The sequence below is a fragment of the Diabrotica undecimpunctata genome, chromosome 1, assembly GCF_040954645.1.
Source record: "Diabrotica undecimpunctata isolate CICGRU chromosome 1, icDiaUnde3, whole genome shotgun sequence".
Classification (NCBI taxonomy): Eukaryota; Metazoa; Arthropoda; class Insecta; order Coleoptera; family Chrysomelidae; genus Diabrotica; species Diabrotica undecimpunctata.
The window spans coordinates 191,692,310-191,718,050 of NC_092803.1; the positions used below are offsets into that span (position 1 = coordinate 191,692,310).

General features: G+C 32.6%; 1 protein-coding gene across 1 annotated transcript; it reads right to left on the reverse strand.

Moving 5' to 3' along the window:
• Positions 1 to 548: 548 nt before the first annotated feature.
• Positions 549 to 25,124, reverse strand: LOC140432791 (uncharacterized). Its single transcript, XM_072520902.1, has 9 exons — positions 24,977 to 25,124; positions 24,749 to 24,910; positions 20,524 to 20,927; positions 11,200 to 11,485; positions 9,945 to 10,101; positions 8,927 to 9,816; positions 6,988 to 7,354; positions 6,692 to 6,799; positions 549 to 3,921 (listed from the first exon to the last, which is right to left on the reverse strand). Exons 1-9 carry the CDS (start codon positions 25,059 to 25,061, stop codon positions 3,657 to 3,659), a joined length of 2,724 nt encoding a protein of 907 aa, XP_072377003.1. The 5' UTR covers positions 25,062 to 25,124; the 3' UTR covers positions 549 to 3,656.
• Positions 25,125 to 25,741: the final 617 nt, after the last annotated feature.

A 25,741-nucleotide genomic window follows, 5' to 3' on the forward strand; every position in this document is an offset into this window, starting at 1 on the left:
CAAGAATATGAAAATTTAAAATCTTGTAGTTTTCTTTTCTAAAGAAAATAATTTGTATCAAAAAGTATTATAAGACTGAAACAAATAAACAATAATGTAGTAGAAATAAAGTAAGAAGTAGTTGAAAACAAAAATATTACTTAGGGAAAATGCAAGTAGGTAGATAACCAAATAGGAGGAACAAAGAGCTGTATATAAGTCCATAAGTATATAATCCCATATAAAGTACATAGTTAGAGGCTTATCTTCATGCATGCAAAAGTACAAATTTACGCTTCGACCATCTTATATTGTTTTAAAAATATCTCCATTTCATTTAAGGAGACTGAAGTGAATGGTTCTCTCGGGAGAACCTAGAAAGCGCGTCCCCAAGTAGCGGATAGGGGAATGCCCGACCCGGTGGGTAGAAGGGAAATAAAATAGCTCCCGTGGATCAACAGGTAATTCACCGCATGATTGCCGGTATAAGCAATCCCCCACTTGCTGACCAACAGCTTCGGGCAAACGAGTTGGTAGGTGGTAGGACACTCTTTTGTCCTGGAGCAGAGAAACCAGCCCCAAAGGCGGAAGAATCAGTGGATTGGTCAATGGCATAAGAATATAGAAGGCAACGAGAAATCACTATATTAAAGATCCCTATGGACATCTCTAGTACAATCATAATGGCTGTACAACACAACACAAACTCGCTCACTGATCATGGACATCGGAGACCAAGATCCGACAAGAGAGGCGATTCCCATAAACACGGCCTGCCGGGTCGTTAATATGCAAAATCCCTGTGAAATGTCCACACGAATTGTCTGAAGAAAATATCCACTTGGAACGTTAGGACTATGGCTCAATCAGGAGAAATCCAATGTGCAATCAAAGAAATGGAACGCATGAAAATAGCAATAATGGGCACAAGCGAAATGAGGTGGCCTGACTCAAGTTATTGTGACATAGAAGAATACAGAGTATACTATTCAGGATCAAAAAAGGTAAATATCAAAATATAGTCGGAATTATCACACATAAAAGTATAGCCAAACATGTCAACAACTTCATACCAGTGAACGATAGAAAAAAAAAGTAAAGTTCGTGTAACCTTCTGGCTAAGGTCTAGTGTTAACGCTTTTAGGTCGCGCAGTCTTTACGTGCCCTCCGAAGCACGGTGGCAGCTCAGTTAAATTAGAAATTGAAAATTTTGTCGGTGTCGGGATACGAACCCGGGCCCTCCAGCTTCTTAAGCCAGTAACATAGCCACTGAGCTATGGCTGCCACGATAGAATCCTCTTGTTACAAATAAATACGTCACCGATGAACACTAACATTATACAAGTCTGTGCACCCTCAATGCTAAAATAGGTAACGGAAAAAAAGGACAACATATTGGTCCTTATGGATTAGTATCGAGAGCATGCCTCGACGTGTTCAAGCTCTTTTAGCAGCCAAAGACGGACATACAAAATATTAAATTTATTCCTACTTTGTAAAAATTATACTTTTTTAATAAATAAAAGTTTTTTGTTAACTTTTTTAGTACAGTTTAATTACCTAAGAGTTAATATTCACAAAAAAGAACAAAACAGTAATTTTTTTCAAATATATTCATAATCATGAGAGTAATAACTTCATATAGTAAATTTTTCCTTGCTTGACCTAATAATTTGGCCAGGTACTGTAATTACCATTAATTGAATTAAAACTATTTGCGGCCACTTTTTGATTGGTAACCTGTTATCAATGTATTCGCCCATTTTTAAATTTATGTAAAAATGTAAGTTTAATTAACTATAAGCTACGGGGAACTACAAGAAAAGTAATGAAATATTTTTTTTTTATAGAAAATTACCTTTTGTTTTATTTTAATAATTTACAGAACAATCTTCGTATTACATATTTAGAACATGTTACAAAACAGGTACATTTAAAAGAGTATTAGCTTTTTGCTAATTGTTTTATTATTGAGCGTATTTTTAAAACGATGCAATTTTTCGTAAAAAATTAATTGTCTATGAGTTATGACCCAGACAATAATACAGAGAAAAGAAGTTATTAAAAAGAACCTCAAATATTGAAATCAGAAATTGAGGCTGCAATTAAAAACCTAATATTCAGAAAACCAGAAGGAGAAGATGGAGTAACAGCTGAAACACTCAAAGAAATGGGAGAATTAGGGACGGAAGTAATGCTTAGAATTTGCAATGAGATCTGAAATGAACTGTTTGTTCGGGCTGTTAGGCCGTTGTCTTCTGAGATTAGTTCTCGACGTTTCGCCAACACTAGAGGTTGGCATCTTCTGGAGATGTTACTGCTTCGCTAGTAACCTGAAAATGACGCCGCGTTGTACTACGAAGGCAATATTTATATTTCCCACCCCTCCACTAGTTTCGGCTTGAGGGGGCGTGTCGTCCTTTGTAGTAGCAAACACGAAGAAAGAAAAGCTACTGCAAACGACGACACGCCCCCTCAAGCTGAAACCAGTGGAGGGGAGGCGAGTGGGAAATATAAATATTGCCTCCGTAGTACAACGCGGCGTCATTTTTAGGTTACAAGCCAAGCAGTAACATCTCCAGATGATGCCAACCCCTAGTGTTGGCGAAATCTCAGAAGACAACTGCCTAACAGCCCGAACAAACAGTTTAACAAGTTAAGTAATGGTTGGTTCATATTCAACTCGCTTCTAAATAATTGTTTCGTCAACAAAACAAGTCTTTGTGGCATGCAAGTTTCATTTGCGGGGAAAAACTCTTGAAAACCAAGTCAGTTGATATGGTACAAGAGAAAGGTTAGAGTTGAGTAACACGGTTTTCTAAGATGCTTCCATTTCGTGATACTTAGAGTATCTTCAATTCGTTTTAATAAACCACATTACTGATTATCGAATTAAATAGCATTTTCTTATGCAATGTTCCTTGCAACTTTACGATGCAGTAATCTGACTCACAGGTACGAATCTTTGTAGTGACTTAGATCCAACCTTCGAATTTCAACATTTGAATCTCCTAATTAACCACCTCTACATAAAATATTTTCAAAACCGATTTCTACTCACCAAATTTTATGTTTTGTCAACAAAACCAGCATTTTGTTAGAAGTCAATGTTATTTGTGGATAAAAAACTCATTGAGTACTATGGTTCGGTAAAAGAAAAAGGTTAGAGTTGACATAAACAGTTCCCTATGTTGATCCGATTTCAAGATACTTATGGAATTGATTTCTCCAATTGTTTTTAATAAACAACATTAACGATTATCACGCTACATGCGTTGCAATAGAGTCGCCATGTACTCTACTATATCCACTGCAACATTATATTCAGAAACTCAATGAATCGGATTAACCGAATCGGATCTAGGATCCAAAGTTTCGAAATTACTAAAACAATTTCTTCATTTTATTGATGGATCTTTCTCAAATAACGAATGTTTAATATATAACTTAGTACTAAATAGTACGATAAGATAACGTTAAAACTTGGATACAATAACATCACTTGTTAATTGATATATGAAAGCTATATATATGACGGTTCACGACTACTCAAATAAGAATCTGAGACTTTTCTAATTGGGACAAAAGTCAAGGAAAACTATGACTAGTTGGAAGTCAACTGTTTCCAAAAACAAGTTTTGAAAAGTAACCCATAAAATAATGTTCAACCAATCGACTTATAATTTGATATCGACTTTCATCATTTGAAACTTTTGGCCCAGTATTTTCATTACGTCTCCGTGCTTTCTATCGGTAGTTTTGTAAATTCCATAATTTTCTTTGACGAACAACGCAAATCCAGTAGCTTCCTTCTTAGGGGTAGCGGCTACCGATTTGGTTTCACCTTTCTTGTTGGTTTTATTGATTAGGATTTCGAATTTTCCGTAGCAATAGCCGCATCGCTTCCGTTCAATGTCCAAGGATTTGGAGTGTCGTCCGATACTGAAAAAAAAACAGTTTTTGCATTAAAATTTGAACAGTTCTGAAAAAACAACAACAAAACAAGATATTGAAAACACTGCGTATCACGTGTTCGGCGATCACAAAAATTGTGCCGCTTATTTTTGTAAAAACAAAATTTAGACACAAACACCAATAATAACGCCGAAAGCCTCAATTCTGTTATTGCAAAATTTGTTGGAGGTAAACGTGTAAATCACACCAAGAGAAGTGGCTATCAGTAAAGGTGTTTGACGGCAACAGTATCATATAATTCACGGGGAAATAAGTTAAATAATATATAACAAAATATATCAAAAGTGCAACTGGTCATTACCAAAATTTATTGGCTCGAAAAAAAAAATGTAAAAGATGGATACAAGAAACAAAAAAAAAACAAAAAAAAATATATTAATGTATATATGTAATATATAAAATTTATTAATATTAATAATTAATATATTAATATTAACGATGTCCTAAATGCAGAAGAGTTAGTTCAGTTGTCGATGAAGACTTCAAACGAAAAAAAAAACAGTAATTTTTAAAAAATTTACAAAAAAATATCCCAGATTTTTAATAATACAACGGTTCAAAATAACAGTGCTGCTTAGTATATAGAACTTCAGCAATGGTTAACGTCTAGTAATTTCAGTAAAATATGTAAATTACGAGAAAAAACAAGACAGAACTAAAACTGTGGAAGCAATATTGAATCCAACGTTGTGTGGAAATAAATTTACAGAATATGGAATTGCGAACAAACCCAAAGCTAAAAAAATGTTTCGAACTATCAGGACAGTTAGTCCTGATAGGAGAACTTACGCCTAAAGAAGATATTGAACAAAAAAAAATAAATTTTACCAACTAATGGACGGTTAATTGCATTTAAAAAGAACTTATTCCTATTACTATCAAGTGCAAGGACAGTTATTTATATCGAATAGAGAAGTTAGTTTGCGGTATGGACCGCAAAAGGTATTTTATTAGAAAATATTGATAAAGATAGCAGTGGCGGCTGGTGTGGCAAAATTTTGGGTAGGCCAAGCCAGCAAATTAGATATAGCTATATGTAATCAGTGACGGGGTCATGACCCCCCCCCCCCCATAAGTAATTTTTTAATGACTTCTCCGTTCATTTTAACTTCTGCGTTGTATCTAATTTTTGCGATTTTTGATTTTTCATCTAGCAAATCGCGAACAGAAAACGCCCTCTTCTGTACATCCTTAAAGGACAGGAAATTACTTAAATGTTCCTTGCAACTGGAATGTTTTTTTAAGGAGGCAGACATATTTTTTAAATCAAAGTATCCTTCACAATTCCATACACATTTCTTATTAGAAAATAACGAACACGGTCAACAATAAAGTCTGTTTTTCGTAATACTTCCAGACAACCATTTGTAGATATCATACCAAGAGCAATTAAAAGTACGCACCTTTTTCCCATCTTTTTGGTCAATACGCAATGTTAGAGTAGGCCTTTCATTCATAATAATTTTTTTTCTATCAATTTCAGTTCTTCTAGATAATGGCGATTCCAATACTGAAACAACAATGTCCAAACACTCACTATCAACATTACTATTACTGCAACCTGGTAAAGCGTCATAAAAACTCATTTTTATGTATCAGTTATAAAACAATCTCACATATATAAGTTGCATACAATCAGGCGATATAGAAATCATGCAAATGTGATTTTTTTTCTTCGAATTTTACGAACTTTTTAAATTTATTTGGGCAACCGTGCACTTGTTTGCAATTATGTTGTTTGTTTAAAAATATGTTACAATTATAGATTACGTTACATATTTTTTTATCATAATTTAAAAGAAAATTTATATTACAATTCGATAATTACGTTACAAGTGACAACGATGGTCGACGTAGGCCCGATCGTCTGGTGCCTAAACAGCAAGCATAAACACGACAATATAAATCGTTGTCCGGCAAGTTGCTTATCTTCAAACGCTTTTTGTACGGGGATCTTATGTGAGCTGGGTCGGCCAGTTCCGATCGGGCCTATTAATGATATTTAAAATGCCTGAATACCTACGATTCGATGCTTTCTGTGGTAATATAATAACCTAGTTGTTTTAACGGACGCTAATGTATTGAGTGATTTAGTATATTTAAAAGTTATTTACATGCATTAACATAATTTTTGAATATATGTTTTTCAATTTTAAAGCTCTTAAAATTATTGGGTAGGCCCGGCCTATCCTGCCTACCCCCAAAAGCCGCCACTGAAAGATAGAGAACTGTGGGAAAATATGCTACCAAAATTGAAAGATTTTTATTATAATTTTTTTTTGAAACACCTAAAGAAACATTACAAATAATTGTATATTATATAGTTAAATTTTATCGATTTTAACGATCGTGATACTAATCAAATTCTTATAATATATAATTATAATCTTTTTACGCGTCGATAAGAAATACTTCTAGATCGTGGCTTATAAACCCCTCAAAATTATTGTACAATTACCCAAAATTTACCATTAAAAAATACTAGCAACAAAAGTTTACACTACTTAATACGAAAGTGAACTGTAAACAGTACTTACGAGATTTTAAACAAAAACTTTCACTGTTTTTATTTTAACCATAAACTGATTTAATCTTTTGATTTCTACTTTTCTGTAATTCTTAAAACAATGATTGAAGAAAAAAGTATCTTCGACTATTAAAAACTCGATCAAACGAGAAAAAAATAGAGGAACGATATGTGTTTATATTCAGTACTCTCATTAGTTTTATCATTTACCTGTAACCGCATGTTGTACATCTATAGGTATATTTAGTATTTATGACATAATTGTGGCATCGTTTGATATTCGGCAATTCGGGAAACGTTTTCATCGCTTTGAAAGCCCTAAAAAAATAAGTATTAAATGAAGACAAAAATATAATCACTTTATTTTGACGTTTAGAATTACATATAGAAGGTCGTTTTCAAAATTCACAAAATTGTATTTTAGAAGCGATATGTAGGGAATTGAAAATTTGTTTTTTACAATACGAAATTAAGTTTATTTCTACGAATTCTCATCAAGGACGTACCAAGACTTCCAGTAATCTCCATGACCATCTGAAACACAATTCACAATCCACGTGGCAGCATGGCACATCTCATGGATCAAAGTATCTCTCAATCTATCCGCTGTATCCAAAACTTTTGTAGACAAAGCTATTCTGGCTGATCTCTCGATAGCCCCGGTTCTCCTGGTGATTTTCTTACAGTAACAAAATCCCGCCGAGCTCCTCATCCTGTCGTTCCATTCAATCTGCATGTCTTGAGGAAGCACGTTGTCAAAAATCTTTTCGTTGAAGAGATGGAATAGCTTTTTTACTAGTTGCTCCTTGTAGGCTTTGAAGTTATTTCTGAACAAGCGAGCGGACATGTCGCATTTGGAGATAGGTACATTGGCTGAAAAAAAAACAGACATAATAAAATACATATTATATATTCACTGTGAGAGTGGAGGGTTATCGGTCAAAAGTTGGAAAATAAATGAAAGGATACCAGCTATTTCATCCTTTTATTAAAGACATTTCGGATATGAGTCAAGACTTAAGTGAACTGAGAATCCAAGCTTACTGAAAGCTATTGAACGATGTTAGGATACTATATATATATATATATATATATATATATATATATATATATATATATATATATATATATATATATATATATATATATATATATATATATATATATATATATGTATATCTGTATATTTATAAATAGAACCTTTTTTATTTCCTGGGTTTGTCGGTCTGTTGTAAATTGACCCAAGACAGTCCCTGCATCTCGTTTTAATGGTCCGTGTTTACTAGGTGACTTTCCCATTGGTCAATTAGATCACGTGGTCGATAAACCCCGCCCATTAGAAAGAGATGCAGGGACTGCTTTGCGTCAGTGTTCTCTGTGGCACTGGGGAAACGGGCTTGTATTACAACAGTCGGTTTATTTGTATTATGTCTATGGGTTAGGTTTAGTTACGTTAGATTCGATTAAATATTTCAAATAAAATTTCTAGACCTGTTAAAGGTTAAAAGTGGCAACGATTTCGAAAGTACATACAATTTTATTATTATATTATATATTTTTACACAATTTAATAGTAAAAATCACTATTTATTATTTTTTAATTAGGTTTTGACTATGACTAAGACATTTACATATTTTTGTTGGCTCTTCATGTAATTTTTTTTTTGGTTATTCTATTACTTTTTTTGATTTATACTGTATTCCTTGATTTTTGTGCACTTTTAATAGTTTCCACCAAAGAAAACATTACATTTTGTGTTTTTTTTTTTACTTTTTCGGCAAAGTTCACAAAAAATGAGTCATTTTGAGACTTACACGCCTGGTAAATAATCACTATAAAATATTCCAAGTTATAAGTACAATGCCGTAAATCCTGTCCTGGATTTAACGGACAACTTTTACACTACGCGTCTCGTGAGCATTTTAAGACATGATCGCGCGCGGAGCGACAGTTTTAATTCGAATATTCTTTCGGTTTTTATATGAGCGCTAATGCCATCGCGTTGATGATGCGGAAAACAGGGCGCATAATTTCCAAGTTATACGTGACTGTAGTTGCGCCACCTTGAGATCACTTTGTCGGCGTTGACAGCGCTACGTATAAATAGCTCGCTCTGTGCAACGCGTGAACTGCGCGCTAGCAACGCTTGCCTTCGGGATAAGGAGGACTCTCCGACGGCAATGTCGTTCGTATAATCTACTCCCGACGGCATTAGCCCTAGTATAACAGGGCCCTTAGCAATTCTAAATGGCAAGTATGATGAAATATTTTGGTTTTCTTTGAGAAATTATCACGGAGATACAATTTTTTTGTCAGTATCTACTACATGTGTTAGAAAGAAATGGGGTACTGAAAAAGAACTGTGACAAGAGCTACATTACTATCGAGGTATAAAAAAGTGTTTTCTAGTTTAGTAAAACATTATCAAGTCAAAAAGTACATACCTGATAACGAAGCCAAAAAACTGTAAGGTTCGTCTTTTGTCTTAACTTTTCGTTGTATTTTGCTAACTTCCATCTCCCATTCTTTGTCACTGGAAATACTACTACTGCTTTCTTCTATATTTGGTGTTACTTTTTTACCAGTCTTCTTGTCAGTCTTCGTTTTTACTATATCACTGTCGTTACTAGTACTACTACTGCTACTACTGATTTGTTGTTTTTTCCTCACTGTTGGTTTCACTTTACCGCCCACCTTTGGTTTTATGTTTTTGGGCAAATCTTCGTCTGAACTTATAATATTTGATGTGAAATTGATGTCTTGTCTAATTTCTTTATTTGTACTATTGTTAACAGGTTTTCTCGTAGTCACAAATTGAATTTTTTCAAAAGAACTGGTCACACTACTGCTTTGAGATTTCTCCGTACTATTTTTTAAAGCTGTTGCTTTATTTGTGCGCGCATTTTCGTCGGAATTGCTTGAACTATCGGTTCTACTGCTTTGAGATTTCTCTGTACTATTTATTAAAGCTTTTGATTTGTTTGTGCGCGTATTTTTGTCGGAATTGCTTGAACTATCGGTTTTCTTCTTATTGTTTCCTCCAGCTATATTTTCTTTATCCGATAAGCTTTTTCTCGATTTTGTGTTGTTTTTGAAGTATTTTGAAGTTTCTTCATCGCTTGAGTCGTCAAATTGGAGATGTATTGGGCGGAGTGGAGCGGGGGAGTTTTCTGAATTTGTATCAGAATCACACAATACCTTAAAACGGTTCAACCACGGCGACTTTGCCGTTTCTTTTATCCTCGATTGATTTAGAGTGCTGAGAAGTTTCTGTGACTTGGATTTTTCCGAATCCAAGTATGGGTTTTTGTAGAAAAGTGAAGCCTTAGGTTTGCTAAAAACAAATAAAGTAATAATGAATTGGTGGCATATGTGGGACAATCTATTTTATTTAGCTTGTAGACCACTACAATTTTCTGGCCATCTGGCCAGCAGAAATAGAAAGTTAAAATTGATACTTACCTCTCTGAAGCCACAACAGCAGTTTTGAGACTAGGTTTCTTAATTTTTTTTCTTGGTTCCGTTTTAGATAAAACCAAATCTTTGTTGACCCTCCACGACGTGCCATAGAGTTCGTCCAGTATTTTCGCAGCATTTTTTTCATGTGCGAACAGACTACCTAAAAATGTGTTTCAAACATAAACTACAACGTACAGGAAAGTGAAGGACATAACAGGAAGAAACTGAGAGACATAAATAGGTATTCTAAATAGCAAAGAAGGACACATAACGTGAATGTAAAACAAGACAATTGCTTAAAAGTTAAAACCTATAGGAAGTGGAAGCATATACTGACCTTGAATTAGGTGGTTAGATGCAGTTGATACTGACTTAAGGGTATTAAAAATAAGAAGATGGCAAAAGGTCGCTAGAAACCAAACATAATAGCAACGAATCTTGGAGCAGGTTAGGATCTACAAAGGATTGTCGAGACAAAGACGATGATGATGAAATACAACGAGAGAAAAATTAAAAAAGATGTTTTTTATTTTCATATTTTAATTGTCAATAACACTAATTTAAGTCCAATTTAATACAACCTTTACACTGGATTATGGTAGCCTGTGCTACTCTTCTACAGTTTCAGTAAAGGACAGACAACTTCAGGGTTTGGCCTACCCTACGCTAGCTACTGTGTGTACACTAAAACCCAAGTGTGTGCTTTACATCTCAATAACCACCTTGCAGATGTAAAACTGAACATATCTGGAACACCACTTGGAACATATATGGGATCTTGGGACCTAAATATCTTGGAGTCATATTACACCAATCACTAACATATAAATACCACTGTTAGGTACAAGGAAAAGGTTGCTACAAAAATCAACCTTCTCCAGAACCTGGTCTTAAAGTCAACGGCTAAGGCCCTGAGTTTCTCAGCAGGAGAATACGCCAGCATTAAACAAAACATAAAATTGATTTTCTACCCTAGTGTAACAGGGGTTTTTCACATCACCAGCTGATTTTTCACATCACCAGAAGATCATGGATGTGCTTCTCAATATGTAGAGAAGTTTGTGTAAACTTTGATGGAAGACACCAATCTAACTTTTAATTTACTGTTGGGAAAAGAAGTATATAAGTAAATACTGGGACTAGAACAAAATGTTGAAGTAAAACAAGATTTAAAGGACAAAATTCAGAAAAAAACACTCATAGTAATATGATGAAATAAAATGTTGCTAATAAAACATTAAATATATAAAATATTTACCTGATTTATTTGACAAATCAGCAGAATTGTCTTTGCATTGTTCATTATTTATTACTACAAAATCATTTTCCATCACTTGCTCTGATATTTCTTTATTTTCTTCTTTAGTGGATTCACTTTCCACTTTCTCTTCATTATTTGTTTCATTCTTTAATCCACATTCTTTTTCTGTTTTCAAACGAGTTCTTAAACTAACATTGACTATCTCAAATGAATCATCTATGATTACATTCTTCAAAGAATCATTCACAACATCATCTGATATAATGCTTGCAGTTTCGTCAACCTGAATAAAATATGTGGTAATTATATATAAAATAAAAATTGCACTTAAAGGTACACACGTTGGAAGAGTATGGCACTTGAAGAAGAACATAATATATTAAATATTAGGATATTATTTTTCATGATCGTCAGGCTACATAGCAATCTCAACTTATCTTTTGTTCTTAACCATTTAATATTGTATGTGTTAAGTAAATGTCTTGTTGTTACATACAGTTAAATTCATTGTTTCTGAGAAGTTACTTAGAATATTTGAATGCCTATATTTCGTTGCACCAGTACCAATCTGACAAATAAAAAAATATCTTTTTAATAGAAAAATGTTGTACACAACCACGGTTCGTAGACTTACTACGGTTGCCTCTTCCGCCTAACCAATGAACATTAAGCCCGAAACTGTACTCTTGTGACGTAATTCTTCCCCTTCAATCAATCAACACTGCAATCGACCTGCCCTCTACATTCAGTTTCAATCGCGAATAAATGGGTTTTGTATTCTTGTGTACTCTGGTGACGTAACTCAAGCATCCCCACCCCAGTCGGAAGAGGCAACCGTAGTAAGTCTACGAACCGTGGTACACAACAAGATTACAACCCACAACCAACTGAAAGATGCATTCAGATCATGTTTATTAATTGGATAATTAATTGAACAACTATTTAAGCTGAAATGCCAGTAGTATCACTAAACACTCTAAGATTATTTGTTTGTGTTTTGTTAATCCTTTTTTGTATTGTATTTTGTTTTTAATCCTTTTTAAAAAACATAGGCAAGTCAGTATAAAAAAATCAATACATAATTTTATTGTATACACAAAAATAAATTAAAAACAATCACAATTTATACAATTCAGTGTTTTATACAGTTTGTGTTCTTAAAATACCATATGTACCAAATGCAAAGTCCATACTAAAAATTTTTGAATTAGTAGTATGAATCACAGCAGGTTTTATCACTAGAGTATTATTAAAATTTTTGTAAATACTAGATATATTCCATATACCAACTGTCCCATCTAAACTTGTAGCACCAATTTCACTGCCTTCTCTGTTCCAAACGAGTCTTACAATATCGGAATTGTTCAATGTTAGTTCAGCCACAACTTTAGAAGTCACTAAATGCCACATCATGATACTTTTTCCACTTGCACCAACTAATATTTTACCGCAAGGACTAAAAGACAAGTTAAAAATTGGGGAAATACCTGTGCCCAGCACACATATACACATTGCTTTCATTAGACACCACAAATAAATTTTTCCATCCTCAGAACCTGCTACTAAGTATTTACTATTGGGGTGGAATGACACACTTATGACACTGCCTTTAGGATTACAGAATATTCTTAATAGTTTTCCATTGTCTAACTGCCAAAGTCTTACTGTGCAATCTTTACTTCCACTAGCTACAAATCTGCAACATTCACTAATTTTAACACAGACAATAGCTCCTAGATGACCTGTACACTTTTTGATTAAAATTTTACTGTTTAAATCATATATACATATAGTTCTATCTGCAGAACCTGATACAAGTGTAATATTGTCTTGAGATATATCTACACTATAAATTCGGGCAGAATGATGTCTAAATGTTGAACTATTATATGTCTTTCCATAGCTATCTAAAGACATTATATGTAAAGTATTGTTTTCACCAAAAACAAGTAATTTATTGTCTCTCTTCAGAAAACCACATGATACATTATCATTGTCAGGATAATTTACACACACATTAAAAATTGGTATTTTCTCTTTCTCTAACTTTTCAATGGCTCGAAACAGGTCTTGAAATTTACTATCTTTGTGACAAAGAGGTGTTGGAATAACCATTTTTCTATTATTTAGTAAAGACCACTGTAGGAAAAAAACTCATATTCTTGTCCTTTGACTTTTTACATTTACCAAATATTTATTGAATATCTGATGTACTACAACATTTTCGATTATTTGTTTCTTCAAATATTTCTTTTACAGATAAAAACAACACTATTATCAAAGAATATAGACGCTCTATATTCTTTGCTATTCTATTATTTTAAGGAAAAATTTCTGTTTTTAGGTTATGTTACCAACTGACAACATTTTATTCTTCTTCTTCTTCGTTTGTTTTTGGGTTTCGATTATATAATCATTTACCCAGTACATGTAAGGTTATGCTCGTCTTGCTCTAGGCAATGCACAACCAGGGATAAATTTCTACTTCTGTTTACTTTACTGCTAATTGACAACTGGGTGATACTGAAAGATCAGCTTTTTCATTTGTTTATCTTCTTCATTTAAGGCTGTTTTATCGGTGCATCAAAACCTAGGGACAGTGTTTTCTCTGTTATTTACTGACAAAATGTCTCGAAATTTGGACACGTTATTCAAAATTATGTTGCCTTTAAACTGATGGTTTTACTTTTTTTATTTTTTTGAAACTTCTGTTGAAAAATTGGAGTATACTGTTTAACGTTCTATTATAACCAAACTTTTTACGCCCATCACTCGAAAGAGTTTTTTTTTCTGTAATCGCTAATTTTTGTTTCACCTTTCTGTGTCCAGTAATAATCGAGAAAAGCGTGTTCCAACTTTAAAGAAAATTGCTAAAAAATACTGAAATCTAATAGTGAAACGTGTTACTCATCATTGGGCTTAGTTTCATCGTTATCGCCTTCGTGACGTCAAATCTCATGAACGTACGGTCAGTTAGTTCGTGTTAAAACTAATTTGAATGGAGAATAATGTATTTGTTGTCATTAAACTACCCGTCGGCCGGCGGCACTGAGTAAAGATGGTCTCGCGTAAGCAGTGTAGAAAAGTAAGTGATACGCCCATTTCAAATCGCAGTTGGCTTGAACTGCTAAAACAGCCTTAAGGTTACTTTTTACTGCTAATTGACAACTGGGTGATACTGAAAGATGAGCTTCTCCATTTATTTATTTTCTTCATTTAAGGTTACTGTTTACTGCTAATTGACAACTGGGTGATACTGAAAGATCAGCTTTTCCATTATTTGTTTATCTTCTTCATTTAAGGTTACTGTTTACTGCTAATTGACAACTGGGTGATACTGAAAGATTAGCTTTTCCATTTGTTTATCTTCTTCATTTAAGGTTAGATTAGACTTTTCTCGTTTGGGGGTAGCTTCCAAACATTGTCACATTAGGTATATGGGTAATGCTACCTTCGGTTAGGATTAAGGATTTTAAGGACGTACATTTTTGTATGTTAGGATATTTCCAGTATTTTCTAGATTTATTTTGTTATTTTGACAAGTATAAAAAAAAAAAAAAAATTTTTATAGATCGATTTGAAAAAATTTGATGAATTTAATAATTATTTTTATAACTTTCTCAGAGGGTTTATATAGAATACTATGTAAAGATATTGGACTCTCTATTCCTGCTTTTATTAGTTCTAAATACAGATCCATATTTTTGTGTTTGTTTATGGGACATTCAAAGAAGATATGGATCACTGTTCCAATGGTTCCGCATTCACATATAGGTGTTTCCGTTTTACCTATTTTGTAGAGATAGCAAGGAGTTTTGCAATGTCCACTACGTAAACGATTAATATTTGTTATGGTATTTCTGCCCATATACCCACATTTGGCATACCATGGTTTTATGGGGAAATCACACTGCAATCTGCAATAGTTTGGATCTTTATGTTTAATTTGGGAATGCCATTCATTGTAGAACTGTGTTAAAATGTCTTTTTTTGTAACGCAAAAGATATCTGTACTAACATTTTTTATATTATATGGTACTCTTAATTCTCTCCCAATATTCGCCAGCCTATCAGCTACCTCATTACCTTTAATCCCCTGATGTCCAGGTACCCATTCTATTCCTATCGAGAATCCCATATTATTAGCTTCTACCAATAGTTTTTTGGTCATTATGGTTACGTAATCCATTTGATCCCATTTGAGACTGGAAATTTTGGATAAAGCACTTTTTGAATCCGCAAAGATAACTGCTTTCATGATCCCCTTCTCAATGCACACAGAGATAGCTTTATATATAGCTATCATTTCAGTTGTACAGATTTGTGTGTAATTATGGAGCCTTGATGAAAATTTGTAATTAATCTGTGGTATATAAATTCCAAATCCAGATTGGTTTGTTTGTGGGTCGATAGATCCATCTGTATATACATAGGTATGATTACTATATATTCCACCATATTTTGCTAAAAACATTTCATTAGATTCAATTTCATATTTTTCATATTCTAGGCTATTAATTGTAATAGGATACAAAAGAATTTTTCTTTCTACTTCATATATGGGATTAATTTTGTATCGGATTATATTTTTTGATTTTTTGAGTATGTCCGTATATGCTAATGAGTAGTCTGGTATAGCTTTATTCTTCCAAAATTGGTTATTTGCGTTTATAGCTTCATTTAACTTATTTAAACTTCTTATTACTATTTTATTTTTTTCAGACATTTGTTTCAATATATACTTATGAGCCAATATTTCCCTTCTAACTTTTAGTGTGGATACTGAACATTCCGCTTGTAATATTAAAATTGGTGTAGAACGTAGACAACCTGTTATAATCTTTAAGGCCACATTTTGTACTTGTTCCAACTTCATCATCAGACTTTTACTGCAAGGATTTAAAAGATTGGCTGCATAATCTAAATGAGATCTTACTATCCCTTTGTATAAGCTTAAAAGAATGTTTGGGTCAGATCCCCATTTTGTACCACAAATTGCTCTCATAACATTAATTCCTTTGTTTGCTTTAGCTATCATATCATTTATTTGAATTGTCATATTCAAGTTACACTGTAGATGGAACCCCAGATACTTTATTTCATTTTTCCATGGGATTTCCATGTTTTGGTACATAAGGTGGGGGAAGTTATAAGCTTGAGCTCTTTTTCTAAATATTATTGCTTTTGATTTATGTGCTGAGATTTTAAAGTTGTGTGTTTCAAACCACTCCTGTAATTTTTGTAAGTAAGTATTTAAGCAATTAATTGATTTATATATATCTGACCCTTGTACCAGAATTACAAAATCATCTGCATATTGGAAGCACTCCATTTCAGGTTTGGTTAAATCATGTAAAGACTTAGAGTACAAATTAAACAATATTGGACTGAGAGGAGACCCTTGTGGCAATCCAGTTGATGCTTGGATTGGGCCTAGTATATTGTTTGATTTATCTTTAATATAAATATTTCTATTGAGCAAGAATTGCATAATTAGGTTTGTATAGGTTGTTGGAATACCATACTTTATTAGATATTTATATAGCAAAAACGTATTGACAGTATCATATGCCCTACTAATATCCAAAAAAATTGCGATTGTATTTAAATTTTTACTAAATCCTGTTCTAATATAATTTATTGTTAAAGCTAAATTATCGTTACACCCTTTATTTCTTCTAAATCCTAACTGTTTTGGATTCAATATACAATTTTTTTCAATTATTTGTTCAATTCTTAATTTAATTATATTTTGGAGTATTTTGCCCACACATGACTCTAGGGCAATATTTCTATAGTTGTCTGCACATAATGGATCTTTATAGGGTTTTAAGAAAGGAATAACAAGAGTGTTTTTCCATTCTTGTGGAAATCCAGCTTTTCTGTTCATTATTTGATTAAATATTATTGACAGTGATTCTAATGCTACCTGAGGAAGTCTGCCAATCATACTATATGTTATTAGATCTAAGCCAGTAGCCTTATCCTTTTTTTTAATGACACTTATTATTTCCTCTCTGGAAATGTCCTCCACATTGTCATTGGATTGGATAACAGTAAATTCTGGATCTGTTATATCAATTCCCAATTTATTTAATATATCCAAAGCTATGTGTTTGCTGGGAAGTTTGGCAGGAATTATTGCATTTTGATATGTGGAGAACTGTTTAACAGTTCGCCATATTTCTGCTAGAGGAGTGTCCCTGTTTAGTCCATTACAAAAGCATCTAAAACTATTTCTTTTTTTATTTTTAAATATTTTTTTACTATAGGCAAAGATTTTTTTGATTTCTATATAATTATCTGTACTTGCATCTTCTTTGTATTTTTTGATTTTTTCTTTCCTCATTTTAATTAAATTTGAGCATTCCGTGTCCCACCATGGAGGACTTTTCTTTTTTCCTGTGTGCTTTTTTGTTTCCAAAAAGGGTATTTCTTCATCACTCACCTTCTCCATAATTTGCGTAAAGGTGCTATATTCTTTACACCCACTTTTCATTAGTTCTTCTATTTTTGAACAGTATTTTTCCCAATTGGCATTTTTAATGTTTCTTTTGTAACTTTTTTGGATAGATGTATGTTGAATTTGTGTCTGGATTTTACACATCGTTGGGAAATGATCACTACCACCCGAGTCCTCTAACACATCCCATTGACATCTGTTCACTATTTCCGAGGAGATTAGTGTTAGATCTACTGCTGAAGCATTCTGACCTGGGAGTGTAATCCGTGTGGATCTTCCATCATTGCAACAAACTAGATCCAAATCCTCTAGAGAGTCAGCAATTATTCTTCCATTAGCATTAGTAGTTACCTGACTTCCCCAAAGTGCATTATGTGCATTCAGATCACCCATTATAATTTTATTGCCTCTGATTTTTTCTATTCGCCCAACCCATCCATTTAAATCTATTTTTGCCCCAGGATGAATATAAATATTAATTATTGTTATGTCCCAATCAATTATTTTAACTGCTAAAATTTGAATTTTACTATTATTATTGTTATAAGTATATACTACTTTATGATCCAAACTATTATCAACAGCAGTAGCAATACCACCATAACCATCTAATCTATCCAATCGATGTATTTTATACCCTCTTAAATAAAAATGATGATTTATTTTTAACCATGTTTCATTTAATAATATTACTTTAGGGTTAAAATCGTGTATAAAAATCTTTAAACTATTATAATTACTGTTTAAACTTTTTATGTTCCATTGTAGGATGTATGGATTCTTGGGATCCATCTAGATCTAATAATTTTCTATTTGTTGAAGTTTCATGTGTAATTAGCTTGTTCAAGTAGGTGATTAGGTCTTCCTTATGTCTCCAATTCAGTTTTTTTAGTATTTCATTCAATATTTTTTCCGTTTCCCTCTCTAGTTGTTCTGTACGTGAACATCCAGGGATAGGAATTTTAGAACTAACAGAGAAGGTTCCCTCTTCAAATCTGCCATTTGGAGATATTAAATTCTGATTGTGAAGCTCTCTGTCATAAGTTTTATTTGACTCGTTAATTTTTCTTTTATTTTTGTTCCCGCTATTTTCTGTTTTTTTGCTAAACCACTGTTCTGGGTTACTTCGAATATTTTCTATCCATCGCTCATTAATTGGAATTCTGTCAGGTATATTAACCTGATTTGATAGAGGTGGAAATTCGTCCTGGCTTACTCTAAATGTATTTTCTTTTGATATCTTTTTATTGGAGACATATGGATACCTTTCACTTGCCTCAAAATAAGAGAGATTATCTAATGACATAACAGCTTTAATATTCTGTTGTCTGACATATTCAGGACACTCTTTAAAAGTACTTACATGAAAATTACTACTACAATGGAGACATTTCATCATACATTCACCTTCATGTGCTTTATCAGCACAATTTTTACATTTTTTATCCCCTCTGCATTGATTTTTTGTATGGCCAAAACGAAAACAATGATAGCATTGAACCACCGGAATCATATATGGCTTTACCCTAAAGGGAATCCCATATATAGAAACCTCTTTTGGAATTTGTTTTCCTGAAAAGGTAAAAGCAACTGTCTCTGTATTTATGTATTTGCCTGAATCATATTTTGATTTTCTTTTAAAACGTCTTACCTCCAAAATTTTAATATTTACTGAGGATGTACCCGAAAAACTAATTAATTCAACATCAGAAATACTTGCATCAACATTATTTACTACACCCCTACAAGTTACTTTATTAGCAGGAATAAAGAGTTCATATCCATCATTTTTAATCTCTATATTTGAAACAAATTTATTAGCACATTCCCATTTCTTAAAAATAACGCTAATTCGGTTTTTACCCTTTTTATGAATTTTTTGTATATTCTCAATTTTCTTATCATGTATATATTTTGCTAGCTTTAAAAAACTATAATTTCCGACGTTATTGTTTTTTGATTCCATATAGACCTCAAATGGGCCAGTGTCGGTATACTGATAAGAATACTGTTTTTTGTCTTTTTTACTCTCATGTTGATTAGTGGTCTCCGAATTATCATTATTTCCTACAAATGTTTTGTCTAAATTTATATTACATTCTATATCTGAATCATCTCTCTTACTTATTACCATCTCAACACTAGGAGGACCAACCCCCCCTGTGCTATCCCCCATTATTAAACCTCTTTAAATCTTTTTTTTTCCAATTGATTTTAAACAATAAAAATTATTTATATACAACTAAAAATTAAATTAAAGTTTATAAAGATAGGAAAAGAACTATTGTAATACAACCTCTCTCCACAAAAGCCAATCACGGAAACCGAAGATAGCCTCAACCCTCAACTTCAAATAAGTTTGACAGAACCTCTCTCCTACTTTCGATGGACAAAATCGACAAATTGTTAAGATTTTCTTCAAAAAACCGTGCTTCAAGTTTGACAGTTTTTTGACAAAATTCAAATTCAAAATAAAACCGACAACATTTTAAATCTTAACAGGATTAAATGTCATTCTACATTTTTGAGAGGCAAATCTCACGAATTATGTTATCCAGTCATAAGATTTATAAATCGACAAAAGTGGAATACAAGATCACACAGTATACTTTTAAAACCTAATTAAAAATTAAAGCTGATTAATGAGATTCAAAAGATTATGACAATCTATTTATCTTGAAAATTTTAATATTAAAAACAAATCATATTATTACTACTTTAATATATTAAAAAAACATTAATGTAACAAGTTTTATTTATGAAACTTTTTTTTTCTAAGGCATTTAATAATTTAGTAGTTGGTTTTTTTTTTCTTGGCATAGAAACTTTAATGAACGAAATGTTATGGTCATGCATACCTTTACTTTATCCTTCCTTGCAAACATCTCATCAAACTTTTTATTACATCCCTGTGAAAATGTAGAATTGACTGCATTATACTCTGTTTTAGCTATAAAATTCATACAAGATGTACTTGAGTTACTACCATTTATAGTTGACAGTTCAGTATATACAGTAGAGCTACTTTTATTGTTTCTTATATTTACTTGTTCAAGCCAGTTTGATATGGCTTGTATTTTTTCTTGCGGGAGCTCATAGGCACCTTCAGTCTTAATATCTCCCAATTCCAAACATTTGACATTTTCTTTTAATTCATCCGCAGATGCAGATTCTGAAGCACTGTCAGAAATTACTACAATAGAGTCGTCATCAGTGCTGGATGATTTAGGTGGATTTTTCACTGGTTCCTGCTGTTTGGAACCTAAAATTTAACAATATGATATTTGACAAACACTCCTACAAATTATCAGATGTTTGCGTTCATTAGAAGCCAGTAGCACATGAATTTACATATAAGAAGAAGTATGTGGTAGAAGAGACAACAGTTCTAATTCTCTTTTATGTTAACCCAATGTATGAGTGAGATTTTTTATCCTCAACTTAAAAAGTAGATATTGGCTAATAGGAAATGAATCAGATGATCAAGGGAAGGTCACATTCTTGATAGGATCAGCTCTTTGGCAATTTACAGTTATTCCTTTTGGCTTATGCAATGATTCACATATACTTAATCCATATTGTGTCCAGTAATGGTGTAACAGCTCATTCTGATAAAATTTCAATTCAGGAATGATCAACATCAAAAGATAAACTCCAAATTAACAGTTTCCTTAGCTTATGTACATAGTACTGATGATTCCTCACATTATTTACTAACAGCAGTGTGTAATAAATGCCAAACAACAATAAAAGAAGAGGAAAAAGTTGAAATATGAAATGATAACATCTTTAGCTGACACTCACAGAGTATTTGGTCTGCAGTGAGGGTCCTTGTTGGTGTGGAATTTAGGGATGCCTGCCGGCAGGCTTATGAAAGATAGGGAATTCTTACTGTACCAGCATATTGTTGTTTAAAAAGGTGCCAAAATGGCCAGGGTATTGGGCAATAAAATGTTTTAATGTTCTGCCTGAGAATATTAGAAACATGTTTGAAAATGAATTTGAAAATAAAATTAAAAAAATATTGATGAAAAAATCCTTTGGACATGTTTTTGGATTGGAAGCATAAATATGTAAGACTGACTTAGCAAGATATGAGTGCATGCAACTAGGTGTTAAAAGCTTGGAAATCTAAGCTACAACAGATCATACCTAAAAGTAAGGTGTTACAAATACAATGCAAAAGAGTGTGCAGTGGGAAATGGTCCAGTTGGTAAAATGAGAGCACCCAAAGCAGAAACAGTAGAATGTGGTAGTACTATGGAGGGAGTAACTATTGATAATACAGGTTGCAGGACCTTTCCCTGAAACAGATGCTGGGAATAAATATATCTGTGGCAATTATTTATTTTAAAAATGGACTGATTCAGATGCACTCACCAACCAGGTGGCTTCTACAGTTACAAATATACTGGTTAAAGAATCATTAACATCAGCATATTCAGATAGCCAGTAGTGAAATAAAAGATCAATATAATTCTATATATTCTGTCTGTATTATCTGAGTCTTTCTTCTAAACTTGAAAGACATTGGAAAGGTCCATTATGGAATCAAAAAGAATAAATCACTAAACAGTTGGAGAGAGAGATAAAGGATAAAAATATAGACGCATATAGAAGGATGTTTCACTGTTATTTTTGAGCGTCCGCAAAGGTTGATCGCACATTATGAAAAAGAACAGAATGACAGTGACACGTGGATCAAGATTTTAGTACCACTAGGGAGCGGCCATGTCAGCGCTATTATTGCTTCTAAAATATGAAAGAGTGGGACAACAAATGCAACTTTAGATATTTTTATATGTAGATGCCGCGTGGTCGAAGAATAGGATTAAATTTTTGCGTTTTATAAAATTTTTTAAAGAAAATAATATCATTTTTACTTTTAACAAATGAATCTTTTTAGAAAAAATATTATGATTAAAATTTTTAATTGAAATATGTACAAATCTACAAATAATATAATTAAAACTCTCTTCTTATAAACTAAATTAATTAAAAGTCAATCACCGGGAGATAAAGCTCAAAAAATTGTAAGGTGTTTCGATCAAAAAACAATTCCTGATCTTGTTAGTACGCTAGAATTGCTTTTTAGTACATACACCAAAGAATTATTTTTTACAATTTGAAAATTCGGAATTGTGAAGTATAATTTCGGATTTTTAAATTAAAAAATAAATAAATAAGTCTCAAATAACGTCTCACTAGAGCTCAACAAAGGAAGATAAGAAAAGGGCAAAAATGGCTGCTGGGATATATACCAAAGCAAATACTAAGAAATCCAAATCAGCAACACCCAACGATAAAAAGAGACTTCGGGAGAATACCATCACCCCCTCATAACAGAGTTGCTAAGAAACCAAGGTGCTCTAACGAGCAGACTAGGTCATAAAGCACCCTGACAAAAGTATTTAGAATGGTGGTAGCACACAGACACTATCCTGATACTCGATTAGATCCTGCTCAAGCTAATTTGATCATTAACAAACTGGGGCAAGCACTAGACGAGGCTCCTATCTGAGGTCAAAATGAACTGCAGTTCCATAAAACATGGTTTAGCGAAGGGACCCTGTGGGTGAACTGTGTTAACGAGTATAAAAAAAATGGACGACTGTGTGAATGTGAAGTGACGATGTGGTGAAAACTATTGCGGGCCCGTGGGAGGGAGTAAACTTAAATATAATTGTTCCAAATAATATGCACAAGCGCCCCATGGTCCTCACCCGCGTCCCCGAGAAAAAACTTAAAGAAGAAACTATCAGGACCCATCTAAAGAAGCAAAATCAAGACCTTAACACAGAAGACTGGTTGGTAAAACAAATTGGGAAGCATGTCAAGCAGACCTGGAATATTATTTAGGTAAGATGTAAGTAAGATTAAAGGGACGATAATGCATACATTGAACGTAGTTGTGACCGCCATACAATTTCATTGTCATATCTTAAAGATATGATATTAAGCGCTGTGAGGAATTTCAACGGGAAGTTACCCTGGTGGAATGAAAATCTTGCAAATTAAAGAACTGAAGTCAAAATTGTCTAAAAAGTTATGAGAAAATTAAATTTTTGGTTGAAAAATTTTGAAATTTTTTAATTCATAACAGTATAATAAAAAGTTATGTGACGGTTTTTCATAGTGTTGGAACAAACCTACGAAAAACCAAATTTGATTACACATAGATGCATAAGTTAAATAAATTGCCCCATTCATACTCATTTCCCACTTCCCCCTAACTACATCATTCATGATGGTTTTAAGTTGACGGCCAAGGTTTGAGTTTATGCAGTCACAACCGTGACCAAACCGCCCATTTGAACTGTCCTTCTATATGCTTTGGTAATAGCGAGTAAAAAAAAATGGGGAACTATAGTTAAAAACACATCAATTGTAAAGATACAATAAAATGAGGATGAGGAAAATGAGCACTATTAGGAATTATTACAGTAGTATTTGAAATATAATGGCAATTACATGCTTTATGTAAAACATGAAAAATGTGAAACTTTTGAGATTTATATAAAAATGAACAAAAATTGATACCACAATATTGATTAAAAGACATTACATATAGCACAGGTTAATTTCTTTGTAGACACCTATCAGGCATGATTTATTTCAAAGCCATCTGATTTTTTACAATAGACTTCTACTGAAACAGTAAGATATTTACAGCAAAATGAAGCAATACTTGTATAGACTACCAATTGTCTTAATAATATAGTATTAGTTGTTTATTGCATTACTATTTATACTTTGGAAATAAAATGTTTGTTGTAAATGAGTAAACATATTTTTTTATTAGTGTATATATTATTAGCTATAGGTATGTCAATTACTTAATAAACATTATTATATTAATAGTACGATAGACAAGAATGCAAAAATTATCCTCAAATGATATCAATTTTATACTCCTACCTAAAAAGCAGACAGATAAAAAGATTACACAACTATTTTATGATTTAGAATATGTCATATACGTAGTTTACAATTTGTCAGCTGTGTGAAAAATTATAATAAATAGAACATGCCTGAAATAACTTTATATGATTTGTGTACAATTTACTGATAATCTGTACCTACCTGTGTCACCAAGTGTTGTCTTTTCAATTTCTTCAAAGGATTCTGAACTACTTCTACGTTCTACTAGATACAAATTTTGATTACTCATTATAGGATTTGATTTTTCGTATAAAGAACTTCGTCGAATATTTTTCTTTAAAGCCAAAATTGAAACACCATGAACTAAAAAAACCATATTATAATCAACAATACTTAGGGGTTGGATAGATTATGTATTAAAATACTTACCTCTTCTGAATTGTTGTTCACCTGGTTTTAGTTTATTTCGTATTTTAGGTGACATAGAACTAAGGAGTTCAACTGTGTCGTTCATTATTCTAAAAAGTGTTTATTTTTTCTTATATACAAAAACCAACCGTTGACATAACCTGCAAGATTCAAATTTTAAATTGACGTTTGCACTCGCAATGCGCAATAGCGGTTCTATCATTTCTATCGGCGGCACCTTTAAAGTTTAAATGTATAAATTCCTATTTTAGTGATCTATTGTATGAACTCTATTGTATGATCTATATAATTTTAATTATATATAAATATTCTAATATTTCTTTATAGTCTAGTCGTCAGAGACGAAAATTTCACTGAACTTCTAAAAATAATACGAACAAGCTGAATTTGGCTGAGAATGTCAATTTTGGGACCCTAAAAAATTAAAAAAAGTTTACCATTCCTACCCCTGGGCTTCCCCCTAAAACACTACTCCCATGGGGTGAAAGAAAAAACATCGATTTACCAAGAATATGTACGTCGTAGAAAAAATGTTTCAAACAAGAAATGTAGCCGAGATAATTTTGAACAAAAATGTTTATTAGCACTTTTTTTTGTAGAATGAACCATTCTCTTAGAAACAACGCTTAAAGCGACCGGCGATTTTGAATTTTAGTTACGCGCGCAAAATCAATTTTTTAAATAAAGTTTATATCAACTCGACGGTAAAGGTAAAGTTCAATAGCTTTTGATTAGAGTGCTATCGTGTGCTATGCTTTGATAGCT

Excerpts from the sequence above, each read along its gene's own strand:
- LOC140432791 (XM_072520902.1), bottom strand. The coding sequence starts at position 25,061 with ATGAACGACACAGTTGAACTCCTTAGTTCTATGTCACCTAAAATACGA. Across the intron at positions 24,911-24,976 it reads TGAACAACAATTCAGAAGAG|TTCATGGTGTTTCAATTTTG; the intron begins GTAAGTATTTTA and ends TGGTTTTTTTAG. Across the intron at positions 11,486-20,523 it reads CAAGGAAGGATAAAGTAAAG|GTTGACGAAACTGCAAGCAT; the intron begins GTATGCATGACC and ends TATTTTATTCAG.